This window comes from Hippocampus guttulatus, chromosome 4 (assembly GCF_054856545.1).
Source record: "Hippocampus guttulatus isolate MCC_2025c chromosome 4, RoL_Hgut_1.0, whole genome shotgun sequence".
NCBI lineage: Eukaryota > Metazoa > Chordata > Actinopteri > Syngnathiformes > Syngnathidae > Hippocampus > Hippocampus guttulatus.
Window position 1 is genome coordinate 4952551 of NC_141264.1, and position 13842 is coordinate 4966392.

At 40.6% G+C, this 13842-nt stretch overlaps 1 protein-coding gene across 2 annotated transcripts in view; it reads right to left on the reverse strand.

Moving 5' to 3' along the window:
* znrf1 (zinc and ring finger 1) overlaps positions 1-13842 on the reverse strand; it is a 47605-nt gene that overhangs the window by 2909 nt on the left and 30854 nt on the right. For both annotated transcript variants that reach the window (XM_086109384.1, XM_086109383.1), the window contains 2 exons: positions 2635-2740; positions 895-985 (listed from right to left, as the gene is read on the reverse strand). In XM_086109384.1, the coding sequence (XP_085965510.1) occupies positions 928-985; positions 2635-2740 (164 nt within the window). In that variant the 3' untranslated portion in view covers positions 895-927. The remainder of the gene's footprint in view (positions 1-894; positions 986-2634; positions 2741-13842) is intronic.

Below are 13842 nucleotides of genomic sequence, written 5' to 3' on the forward strand. Positions count from 1 at the left end.
CATTTAATTCATTCATTCGTTCAATGTCCATAAAATCCAAAATATTTGGCGCAATCATCTTAATAATTTCAGATATTAATATGCGCATCCGTAGGGATGTGAATGTGAATAGTCATAACGATTGGTTGTCGTTGTCTGACACGAACCAACGTTGCGCTTTAACACAGGAACCGTTTTAGACCGTGCCTGTGCGAAGCAGTTCCTCAGAACTCCAGGCAAGACAAAACAGCTTCTCTTTCTACATATTCCCTCACGAGCACGCCTGGCATCAGCGGCGCCCTTGACAAATTGTGGGCACATGCAAGGTTTAATTTCAGCAGGCAGAGGGAATGCAGACAGAAACTTGGGTGACATCTCAACAGCATATGGGACCGGGCCGAAACGAATGGCCATCTTTTTTGGCACTAAATTATGTTGTTGAGGGCTGGTACATACAGTACGTAATTTAGGACATGTCTCGTAGGCTACCTGTCGGTGTGTCCCCTCACATTTTTCAGCTGTCGCAGGTCACAGTACATCCAAGAGACTTTCACAGTGGAGCCCGAATGTTAGACCAGCATTCTATAGATTTGCTTCCCTCAAGCTGTATGTGGCTATTAGCGCTGGAGTTTGTTTATCAATTAGGCTCATTTGCATAGAGGTGAGCAATTTCTTCGCCAAATCTATGCATATTACCTCAATTAAATACTTGCAAATACCACCTGCGCACTGAGACATATTCTGCTTGGCATCGCAGTTAGTGCAGCACTTTACCATCTGCGCATGCTTTGTGAATTCGACACTATCTGTCTGCTCCATTTTTACCAGTCAGCGCCACGCAAAAGCCACGCAATATTTTCGTGAATTTGGCCCTCAATGTCGTGTTTGCAATTGCAGTACGCATGTGTGCCTTACCTTGAACAATATTGTCAGTGGGCTTGTGGTCAGTCAGTCAGACGGGTGTTCGGGGCAGGACCGATTGATCTCGAACCACGAGTCTATACAGCTGCAAACACATGGCCACACATGCACAAACCACATAATTCCGTGAAATGATGGCTCGACAGCAGTCCTTTTCAAATGGTGGTGTGGGGTTCGATTCCAGGAAGGGCGCATGTGACCTCAGGAAACATGTTTTTTTTCTTTGCCGCACTAAAATAATGCCTAAATACACATCCATTCCAGTAGGTGGCGGTGGCACGCTCATTGTCAGAGAGTGCGCGAGGAGTATAAGATCCTCTGCAGAGGTGAACGGATAACAATTTTATAGTCAAATGATCTTATTTATTGTTATGGCGGTGATCGAGAAATTTAAGAGCAAAATGATATCATGTTTAAAGTTTCATTCAATTTGGGCAAGTCTAGACGTTTGGGTGCTTATTCAGCACCCCCAAATGCCTGTGCGCAAAGGTGTCGGCCGTTTGGACGGAGGGCTTTTTGAAGTCCACAGTAATCATGTTAAGCAAGGGGGCGAACAGATGGAAGAAGGCCACACTCTGTCACGAAGTGGGAGTAAACGATTTAGGAACGAAGTGTTGGAGAACATCAAAAGACGGCTTGGGAATGGGTGTCACGCTCAGGCGGACATTTGTCATCTGCGAAGTCTGCGACTTGCTTATTCATATGAGGGACTATGAATGTGATCACAGAGCAACTGGCCGTCGTTCGCTCTTGGAGATCCGCACCCGCCGATCAGAAAGACAAGCTTCCCTGTGTGTCGAGTCATTTGTTTAACTTTGTCCGGGTAAAAACTCTGACAGGCGGAGAGCTGAGCTGGGCGGGGTGCAAAACATTTTAAGTCGCAGTTTTATTAATAGTTTGGCCGGGGGATGTGACCTATACTCTAGAGCAATTTATGTGTGAAATTATTAACACATTATGATATGATTTCACATTATACCACAAGAGAGCGCTCTGGGCCTGTTGATAAGTCGACGATGAGTCTGATGTAAGAGACGTCGGAGAGAAAGCGCCACATCTTCTACAGCTGGAGTTGGTGGATTTGTTTAAAACTGACACAGAGGATTAAGATTTCATTGGATTTAGTGACACTGATGGTTTGGGAAACGTGTTTTTTCTGCTACAGTCATCTGAATAACTCCTAATATGTTATGTGAACATACCAGGCACATTCTCAGTTTGTTGTTTATGCGTCATGTAACGTTCGCATATCATACACTTCTTCAGCCTGTTGTTCTCTAGTTTTATTTGCTTTTCGAGATGACATGTATGTTCTTGGTGTTGGATTTTATCAAATACGTTCCCCCCAAAAATGCGACTCGTACTCCAGTGCGACTTACTGTATGTTTTTTTTCTTCTTTATTATGCATTTTATGGCTGGTGCCACCTATACTACGGAGCGACTTAATAATCTGGAAAATACGGTAGCTATTCACCAAAGGGTTGCAACAACACTCTATTATGTTATATAACCTTACTAGAATTTTTGTTTGAGTCATAAATAAGTATATTTATCGGCTTCCCCACACTGCTACATCACTTGATGTTAGAACATACTGTACTTACAGAAGGACAGTGCAAAACATCAAAGTCACTGTAGCTCAGGGGCCACAGCCTAAATTGATGTCAAGTGGACCGGACCAGTAAAAATCAAAGCATAATACAGAATAATAACAATAGTTCTCTTTGCATCACCTTTTGTGGTAGATACAGAGGCACGGCAGTCTGGCTATGGTGTCTCCTTGCTGCAGTTCTTCAAGACAGATCACACACTCGCCGGCATCCTTCGCCAACACATCATCTGAGGTGGCAAGCATACACAAACAGATCAAAGTACCGTAGGTATAAGCACGCAGAAAGCAAACATTTTTAACTTGACACATACTAGAGTGAGCCGTTTGGAGATAAAGCTGGGAACGCACATGCAGTACAGTCAGTACACATTAACACAACTTTGTGTGTGAGCTGGAAGCTTAAAACATGTGTGTCTGTTACCATGCAGAACAATAATTTACTCATAAAGAATAACAAGTTAGAATAAAATCAGGTATTCTTCACACAATAGTTTAAAGTAGTGATGGGTCCACCGACACCGATGCGTCGACGCATGCGTCGAGCTCACAGAGCAATCCACGTGTCGGTGCGTGTGCTGCTTCATGAGATAACATGATGAACACGTGAACTGCGTCGGTGCAGCCTGCGTTGACACATTCCAGGCTGCGTGACACAGTCCAGGCGGCGTCGACTTAGTCCAGGGGCCGTCGACTCAGTCCAGGGGGCGTCGACGCAGCCAAAGCCCGCCTCACAGTGTTTAGAAGGAAGTGCGTCTGGCGACAGATGCTGCCTGCTGAAACAAGCCAGACCTCACCCTCGCTCGAATAAAAATATATATTTGGGCAAAAAGGAAAACACACAGATTATCAGAAAAACGTGTCCGTCTGACTTTGAGCGTCGTCTCGGCTGCCATATAATAGGGTATTATTATATGAGAAGTGCTTTATGAAAGTTTGTACTGTACGTCATACTCCAGTTGAGAGGTCCCGCCTATAAGGGGGAGTTCCAGGAAGTGACTGCGAGTTAGCACACCGCATGTTTGACGACTCTGCCACGTTGTTATTAAAAGTCACATAAAACGTAAACCTTTTCTGCTGACCATCATTACATCGGCTAGGCTAGCTTAGCTGTTGTTGTAGTTCAAAGCTTCATTAATATGTGGCGTGGGTTCCGTCAGCGCCGTGAGTACGTGTTCGCGCTCACGCGCACACAGCAGAGAACAGCGGACTATCGAGTGCTCACTCGAGTCACGTTGCTACAGTACGTGCATATTATGGAGCAGCTTCCGGACAAACGCAAATGCACTGTGTATAGCTATTTTGATCTCCTTGTATTCAAATCTTGTCTCACCAAGTGCCTCTCGGATTTTTGACATGTCTTATTCCATTGTGTGTGTGTTCTCCACAGCAGGGGAAATAGCATGCAAGAAATGCAACAGACTGAAATTTAAAACACTGGAGCATCTTATTTTTCTAAATATAAATTTGTGAAGACAAAGCCCACAAGCATACTCATTCACATGATTTTCACATTATTGAAACACAATTGAATGATACAATATGAATGCATGTATGTGAATGATATTGTATACACTTAATCATCAAATCAGTCAGTTCAGTCTGTCAAGTGGGTTGGCTGCAGGGTTTTTGAAGGTCCAGCAGGTGGCAGTGGTAAGCGACACAGTATCACCACAGTATCAACACAGTGTGTCAGTGTGTCGACACACCTCATGAGGCCTCATGGACCCATCACTAGTTTAAAGATCATACAATATGAAATTCAACTAAATACTGCGTTTGCGGTTTGGGGTTGCTGCCCAGGTTGGGGGTGGGATGGACAAGAGCTAGACTGGGGCTACAACTGGTATGACTCCTGGGTTTTGAGGTTGCAGGTGTGGTGAAAAGCACAAATCAATCTTTGTTTGTCTTGTCCATCAAACATTTTCTGATGAGATATGTGGCATCAAAAAACTAAAAACACAAGTGTTCAGTTTTTTGTTTTTGTTTTAATCTCAGAGAGGGCAAGAATTGGCCAACCACACTTAAGTGCACAGAAGTAAAACTCGGCAGCAAGACATAGAATACCTTTTATTTCTCTTTAATGCACCTTTTTCACCAGTCTTGCCAAAATCATATATAAAAACAATATGTTTCTAATGTCACACAAAATTTGGAGTTGAAACTGCTGCCTGATGTTATGAAAAACTTCAGAGGCGTCACTATTAAAGGGTTAATTAGCGTTTTAAGGATTCCACATCCCATCTCTGTGTGATATCGAAATTGGTTTGATGAACAGAAACCATTGTATGTGCTCAATATGCACAGAACTCAGAAATCAGGAAGGGGGCAAATGCTTTTTCACAACACCGTAGTTACTAAATGCTGCTTCACTTTGTTTGGTTCTGGGAACAAATAAGAGACTACCTGAGGGGTCTGTATACCCACCCCCTTGGGTACATCTTGCATGTTTTTTGGTCCATTTAGAGATTTATATAATATAAAGTTTGATGCTACACAAAAATGTCCAGTTAGGAAATAAAAACTGTTGATTGAAAAAAAAGACCATTGTGCATTCATTATAATGTCATTAATAAAACCCTTGCTTCAGGTCGCTGAGAATAATCTGTGAAAAAAAAACATCCTCCACAAAGTTAGACAGTTGCTCATCATATGAAGTCATTCATTCGCAAAACTGTTCCACAAAGAAAAACAAATATTTCGAGCCCTGCTATAGAGATGTTTGCAATTAAATTGGAATACAATTACATTTACAAATTGGAAGTCCATTATCATAACATTTGATTGAGTTTATTTTATGGTGTAGTGACATTCAGATGTTATTATGAGTTTAACGGGCTCCAAAATGTTGCACTCTCAATACAGTGACTCAGTTCCAAGTTCTTGGGAATGTAGTCTCATGGTGAAATTATTCTGAAAGAGCTCAAGATGAAAATCTGATCTTTTGAAACAGATCTGCGCACAGTCTGAATGAGCCGCTCTGAAAAAACACATTAAGCAATGAAGGACAATTATACTTTTGTCATTGGAATCAATGTTAACGAAATTAAAAATAACCTTTTGTCATGGCCATCAGTAGCCACAAAATAACTAGGACACTGTATCGAAAAACACTCTTAAAAAGAAAACAAAATAAATGTATATGTATATATATATATACACATTTAAAATATCATACCATACCATATAAATTCTTATTCAAAGGTTGTCAGTTCAACAGAAGGTGTTTGCAGTGTACCAGGCAGAATATGGGGCAGATAAGGAGAGCCTATGATCAGCACTAAGAGACAGGAGACATCTGCTCTGACTGCAAATCAGTTTAGTTGCTCAAACATGCTCTCATCAACCTGCTCTCCTTCTCTTCCCATTTTCGATTGTTCATGGTAGCTCTCCCTCAGCGTCTCTTATCGCCCTAAAAACACCTCAGTGATATTGGAGGAGCGCATCTATGCAGCAGGCCCTTTCTCTCGTTTACATTACTGGAGCGTACCAATCCAAATAGGAAAACGGAGATTAATCCACGACCCCAGACCAAACGCTATCGATCAACTCAACTGAAATTTCATACTCAATTGAAGATGCTTGTTACACTTACCTTGGAAAACATTCTCCTCACAAAGATCAAATCAAAAACGCAGCGAAAAAAACACCCAACATCGTTGTGTGGTCCCAAATTGCTCCTTTAACTAGAGCAGATAAGAGTGAATCGCCTTCACTTAATGTCACCTGACTCCAAAGATTTTTAATCTTTGTAAGATGTAATGGTAAATGTATAATGTCTGTCATGTATCTTGCAGCCACATTAATCCATTAACTAACTGGGTCATTGCAGTACAGTCATACAAAGGGTGTTAGGGAGGGGCCGGCCAGGCAGCCTCCTCAGCCAGGGTGCTCTGCACCTCACACCTGAGACTCGTCAGCTCATCACCCACCTGTTGCCTCGTTTGGACTGGTACAAATTGACTCACAGACCATTCCTCAGTGCAAGTTCGTGCCGTCACCACGCCAGTGGACTCTGTTGCCATCTCCTGTAGCTTTTTGTTCCTTGTGTGGACATTTCCTTGTGGACTCCTCGTGCTTCTTCCTGAGTGACTTTGTGAAGACTCTTAAATAAACTACGCCAAGTGTTGGCTTCCACGATACCTGCCTGTTGTCGTGCTATTGGGGTCACATCCAAACCCTAACAAAGGGTAACATTCTGCACTCAAATAAATACAGGCTACAGTCCTACTTTGTCAGATATGAAAATAAATCATAGAATATATGATAGCTTGAATGTGTAAATCATAACTTGGAGGATGTTATGTTAAGGATCCAAGTAAGAGGTTTCGCATCACTGCTTGCGAGGCAAAATTAGCATTTTGCTCCTCATTGAAAGGAAAACTGAGACACAACCACCGAGACAACCGTCAAAAAAAAGTAAATGAAGAAGAACCACTGAGACGGTCCCGAAATGCTTTGCTGGGCTCGCCTCACCTACCACGTGTAGGTAAAGGTTCAGGGAAGCTCTGTAGCAGTCAGCTAGCAACAGCTTCAGCAGGCTACTAGTGCGCCAAAATACGTTGTGGTGGCGCTCCGATGTGAAGATTCATCGCCTGCGTGGCAACGATGATGAGAAAAGACAAAGAAGCCATGCTAAATGCTAAGCTAAGCTAATACTGTATTGACTTCAAACCTCAATTAAATGCTTGGGTGCTTGATTACAATTTTCACAGATGTCTGGCTGGAACCACGATTACAGGGGATAAATTTAAACAGCAAAATAGTATCCAAATTTATATGCGTCTCAAATCTGGAAAGAAAATCATGCTTGCTAAATAGAACTGCAACCAGAAACAAATTAAATTCCAGGAGGACTGGCCTCTCAGATTAAAAGTATGTTACTATAAACATTTATAATTTATCAATAATGGCATTTGTTTGTTTTCACAATGGAATCCTGAGTTTTGACTCTGACTTTTGTGGTCTGCACAATGACTGTTTAAAATTACAGAGAAAAACTGCAGAGCTGATATTTTTTTTAACATCGATTTAGCTTTGCCTTTGGACAAGAAAACATAGTTCACTGCTTTACACAAAGTGAATTTAAGAAATAAAAACTGTTAATTCTATAAAAAACAAAAAACAAACAATTGTTAAATTTTTATTTTGTCTTTTTTTTTTGATTGATTGTTGAATAGAACCCTTGCACTGTCACTGGGATTAACCTGGAAAAAAATGCTCCACAAAATGACAAAATTAGAAAGTTATTTCTCAAATGAAGTCAATGATTCGCAAATCTGCTTTGCAAAAAATAAAAAATCAAGCCAAGTATTTTAATCTGATGTTAAAGGTTAAGTATTGTGCTGTTTATTTTTTGCTATTCAATGATATTCATCAGAAATGTGCAAGGCATATGTGTAAAACAAATTTTATTCTCTCTTTTATCGTTGTCTTTATTTACACCAGAGTGAATTGGGCTCCATCTGTTATTAGTAGCAATACACTTTCAACACATGTTAATATCATACCGTATTTTCCGCACTAAAAGGAGCACCTAAAAGCCTTCCATTTTCTTAAAAGCTCACACCTTTAAATCCGATGCGCCTTGTGTATGGTCATTTCGGTAATATTTCGACCCCAAAATGGCTCCTAGCTAGAGACATGCTTACAATGCAGAGTTCAAACTCGAAAGTCAATCGGTTACGCAGTTGAACACGGGAAAAGAGCAGCGGCAAAAGAGTTCAACGTTAACGAGTCAATGTTATAACTTGCTGTTGGTTAAGTGAATTCTGTCGCTGCGCATACGTTCTCCTGACCTCTTATCGTTTTGTTGGCATTTCTTGAGCACAGCTCCATCTAGTGGATGCATTGTAGATTGCGTCTCATAATGTCCAATGTATGAAAAGAAATTATAAAATAGGCCATTCATTGAAGGTGCACCTCTAAATCCAGTGCGCCTTTTAGTGTGGAAAATACGGTAGTCTAAAATATTGGAAAATGTGTCCAGCAACCACCCATTTTCAAGGACATTCGATTCATTTGCTGAAAAACATCTCGTCAAATGTGTTATCATTAACGTGTCTGTATCAAGGGCATATGCTTTGATTTTTTAAATAAAAAAAAAAAATTGCAAGTGAGTGAGACATCTGATCGATGTGATTTTCATGAATGTGTCTTTTACTTTCAATGTGTGTTTCAGTCTGTGGTCATTCATTATGGGGAATGCATTTATGACTCATTTGTTAATCAAATGTGTTCAGCCTGATGGCTGTGAAATGAGCACTAAGCTTGTGTTATTAAAATACTGCACACACACAGACACACACACACACACACACACACAGGCACACAATGTAGCATTTATCCTACGTAAAGAGATAGTGATACAGAACACAGCTCAGATAAAGAACAGCCATCATATTATATTCAAATTCATATATTCATATTTTAAGCCATATACACACTGGCAGTCCGACCTGCAACGGCACCCTGTATAAGATAAGATAAGAAAACCTTTATTAGTCTCGCAATGGAGAAATTCCCAATTCACAGCAGCAAAGTTATGAAAGGAAGAAGTAGAACAACAAAATATAGGAGCTGCTGGAAAGGCAGCCACTCTCGCGGCGCCATATTGAAGTCAAAATAACAAAAATAACACAACACAACACATTGGACACAGACAGTCGTGCAATCTTCACCACTTTTCTGCATACACTTTGTGTATGAGACCCACTTGTGGTTTTTGGATATACTGACAGGATTTATCCAACTTGTATTTTAACCTCATCCATCCATGCATTTTCCAATCCGCTTAGTGCTCACACTCACACTTAGGGACAATTTAGAGTGTGCAATTAGCCTGCCATGCATGTTTTTGGAATGTGGGAGGAAACCGGAGTACCCGGAGAAAACCCACGCAGGCATGAGGAAAACATGCAAACTCCACACAGTGAGGTCGGAGCTAGAATTGAACCTCTGCACTGTGAGGTCGACACGCTAACCACTGGACCACCGGGCCACCTGTATTTTAAACTCCACCTGTTAATTTTTTTATCCGCTCCTCTCCATGTTGCCTTCAGTACGAGATTATTCATGTATATGAGACAAAATGGAGTTGTGGATTTGCTGTAGAAGCAATTCAAAGTGGTTTGGATTAAAAGTGTGCACTCAATGACTAATGAAGATATGTCTCTGTTGTGCTAGTCAAAGTATCTGAGGCCTCCTTGATGCAAGTATGCTTTGTCAAAGATAGACATGGTGGATATGACAGCAATAATTGCTCAAAGGTAGAAGACAATTCAAATTCCAAAGACGAGCAACAAACCCTGTAGATTTAGTCTCCCAATGGCACTATGCCATAAAATTCTGACATGTCTCGGTCAGAACATTGGCAACACTACACGACATACATTACGATATCATAATCTTTTACGATCGTTGGGCTACTCTTGGCAAATCAATCTGTGTGTGGAGGCGGGACCGGAAAACATCTCAATGCTACGAGTTATAAACAGGGTTCTAAAGTCATTTATTTGTTTATTTTTTTATGGCCAGCCTTTGTGGTTGGGGACTCTCTAAAGTTACCAGCCTATCAGAACCAGCCATTTTTAAAGAAAACTAGCTCCACTGTTTTTGTTTATCTCCCTCACACTATCTCTGTTTGTTTCTTATGCAGGTTGCACTCTTGACTGTCGTGTGAAATCCAGGCATTCGCACACCCAATTTTTTAAAAATCTGGGAGTCCCAGCCAGGGGTGCAAATGACAGAGAACAACAAAAAGAGAGAGAAAGAGAGAGAGAGAGAGAGAGAGAGAGGCAGGCTTCCATTATCTTAACCAACAGTGATTAATTGGATTAGGGTTGAATGGAAATTTCTAGTTGAAATGGAGACACTACCCAGATATTTTTGGATGAGCGCATCAACTTTTTCATTGACTCTGCTTTGAACTTCTACACCGGGGTATTTTTTAACCAGTCTTTATTTCACATTTATAAATACTGATGTTATCTTTTTTTTGTTTTAATGTTCACTAGAGCTTTAACATGGAGATAAATTCACACGACTGTAAATGAGTATACACAGATGGGCTAACCTGCTGTGTAGACACAACAAAAGCAGAGCAATTTGGCAACCCAGTTCCGATTAGCAGCAGGTACAGTGTGTTTACCGTGTGCTTAATGTGGACACACACAGTCATGTCTCTTACTGCAGTTGAGAATACACGCCTGCTTGGTACAGAAGAATGTTGTGGCCAAAACGCTGAAAACAGTCCACAATGGGTCTACAAACACCATATGACACAGCAAAAGACAAAAACAAAAACAAAAAAGTAGAGCTCTTGAAGACGACTGCCAACTATGGTGCCGTCTTGATCTTCTTACACACATCCTTTGCACAATAAAATCTTATTGTAACTGTAGCACTGGGTCGACTTTTCTTTTGCTTTCATAAAGTCACACTTGTAATCGGCACCCGATGCAACAGCATGAGGCGGGCATTTCTTCGTTGGTCTCTTCTTCTTCTGGTCGACGGATGAGGCACCGTATTGGGGAATTGTAAATTTAAACTACGAACGATTCTGGGAAAGTCAGAATGTCTGGGTTCCAATGACCCTCAGACTATTAATGACTATTATTCTTGACTTCTGATTGACAAATGAGCTAACCATTAATTTACTGTGCACTGTATATGTTATATCATATGAGGAGGTGATTAACTCATTTACTCCCAAAGACGTTTTTAAACGTCTTTTCAGACTTGATCCAGAATTGGCTGGTACTGAATGAGTTAAACATCATGTGGTTTCAGGTCTTACGATCCTCCAAGAAAACCATAACTACGATGGGGCCCACACCAGAAATAAGTTTGACAACCCAGTGTGAGGCTTTTCATTTTGACATCATAGGACTGCTGTGATGCAAAATTGTTGATCATGGTGTATTTCACACGACAAGGAGTTTTCTGCTCCAGGCTAAATGCCAGGCTAGAGTTGGATAATCATTTGCGATGGCAAGTCATGAGAATAACAGGGCAAATATAATTTATTCTGATCCTAGCAATGGCTAGAGGGTGGGGAGTTATTGCCTTGAGAGACATCTTTCTGGGCAATATTAGTGGAGAAAGATCTCAGACTCGACATGGAAACCGGTTAGTCCCTCATGGTGATGAGTTTGGACTGTAAAGTATGGAAAATTCATCAGAGATGCTATGAGTTAAAAAAGATAGAGAAAACAGCCTAAATTTGGAGAAGGCAAAGCACAAAGACCTCTCTCACAACACTACAAGAAAAGTGTCACAAAACATGTAACTTTGAGACACATCCAAAGAGGCGAGAAGGTGGCTTTATGGATCTCGTTAGGAAGGAAACCGAGAGTGGAGAGGTCCAGATCGGTCTTTCTAAGGAGCAGATGAAACGGATCTTGTTCAATCAGAGGGTAACAACTACATAAAGAATAACCTCTTAGAAAATAAAAGTTTGAGAAATTAATCATTTAAGTGAAGTAATTTTGTGTTAACCTTTCTAAATGTGGGAATTGGTTGGCCTACGTTTATCTAATGTGTGTTCTAGCTCGTGCCATTTCCATCTCTTTGTGAGGTTCTGTGTGTGTTGTGTGGCTGTGCTGTAATGCCTCATTCGTGATTCAATAATTGCCTCCTGATTGCTGATTGGCTGCTGCGAGGGAGAACCCATCTTTAGATCCTGCCCTTGTCATTGTGAAGAGAGGGCCCTTTGACTGCGGTCACCTTCTTCCTCATTGTTGTGAATTTGTGCTTTCGGCTTTTGTCAACTTCAAGCTAGTTTTGTTGGTTAAGGGAGTCAGAATCAGAAGCTCTTTATTTCCCTTAAATGGAAATTGCTGTTGCAGCATGAGCACATAAAGGACAACGTACACATTCACAATATCAACGGTGAGGATCAGATATCATTTAAAACAGTGGCGGGCCGCGCATTTCAACCTTAGGCCTTCAGTGACGTCACATACATGAACACAATATAGGCTCGTCAGGCAGCACTTAATTTCAGGAGCATTTCAAACCATCAAGTATGCATTCACAATTAAGAGCAGGAAACTAAATTCACAGATATTGTAAAAAATAAAAAGATTTAAAAAATACTAAATAAAATGCCACCTAAATTACGCTGTGTGATCATAAACAAGTCTGTCCAATAAATTGCGCAATGTCGCAGTTTCATATAAGACACCAACCACACAATAACAAAACAAACTATTCTTTGAAAATAAAATTAACAGATCCATTTGCATTTTGAGAATAGGCTATACAACAGCAAATAACTGAAAATGTTGAGCAGCTCAGATTGAACGAATTTTAGTGCACAAAGCTGACTACAATGCACCATTATAAATTGCAGGTGAGCTGATTTATTTGATACATTTTTGTATCTTTGTCATTTTATTTCGTGACCATTAATACTAACGAAATAAAATAACTAGAAGAAATGTAAAATAAAATTCATTTACTCACCAATGTAGTGCCTGTTCACTGAGCTGCAGATCTACGAGAGTGTCCCCAAACATTTTTAAACGCACCGTAGCTTGTAAGTGCCCAGCCGTGCTCTGATGTTTCCTTGCTGCCTTGGTAAAACAACTTAAATTGGTAAATCCAGTGGAAGGTCCGTCTTGAAAATTGTGTGCAAAGTAGTCCTGCAACCAGATCAACGTCTTCTCCTTCGGCCATTTTCGGTCAAAATCCAGCAACAGCTCCCTCTAGCAGGCGCTAATCCAATCACCGAACGCGCACGTCCAGTGTCGACATAAGCCCTTCTAGCTGGCCCTGGTACGCAGACTCGTGATCTGATTGGCTATTGCAAGCTGACTGTGCCCGTTCATTTACAGCGCACAGGGGCCTGCTCTGTTTCATCTGAAGGCCCCGAGCAAGTTTAGTTTACCTGGCAACACAAGCTAGCTGAAATATGATTGGTTAAAAATGTCAATTTAATAACATTGAAAGCCACTCGACTAAGTGGAAATATGACGTAAAAAATACAGAGAATAATTTTGTTGACATATTTATGAAAATAAAATAACAAATTAAATTTATGTTATTCTCAGAAAAGTAAATTTATTAAATTTAATTTTTAATTTTCTTAAATTTATTAAATTTACTTTTCTGAAAATGTTTAGGCCAGCAGAGAAGGCCTTGCTGGCCCTGACGGAACGCCACTGATTTAAAAACTAAAAGCCAGACTCAATATGAAATAACTAAATACAAGGAAACATCATACACAGGATTGCTAACACTTGTTCAGCTAATCCTATAATCACATGATGGGAAATCTGGGCCGGTGGTTTTCAACTGTGACATTTCCTACGTCGTCCTTCGATCTGTT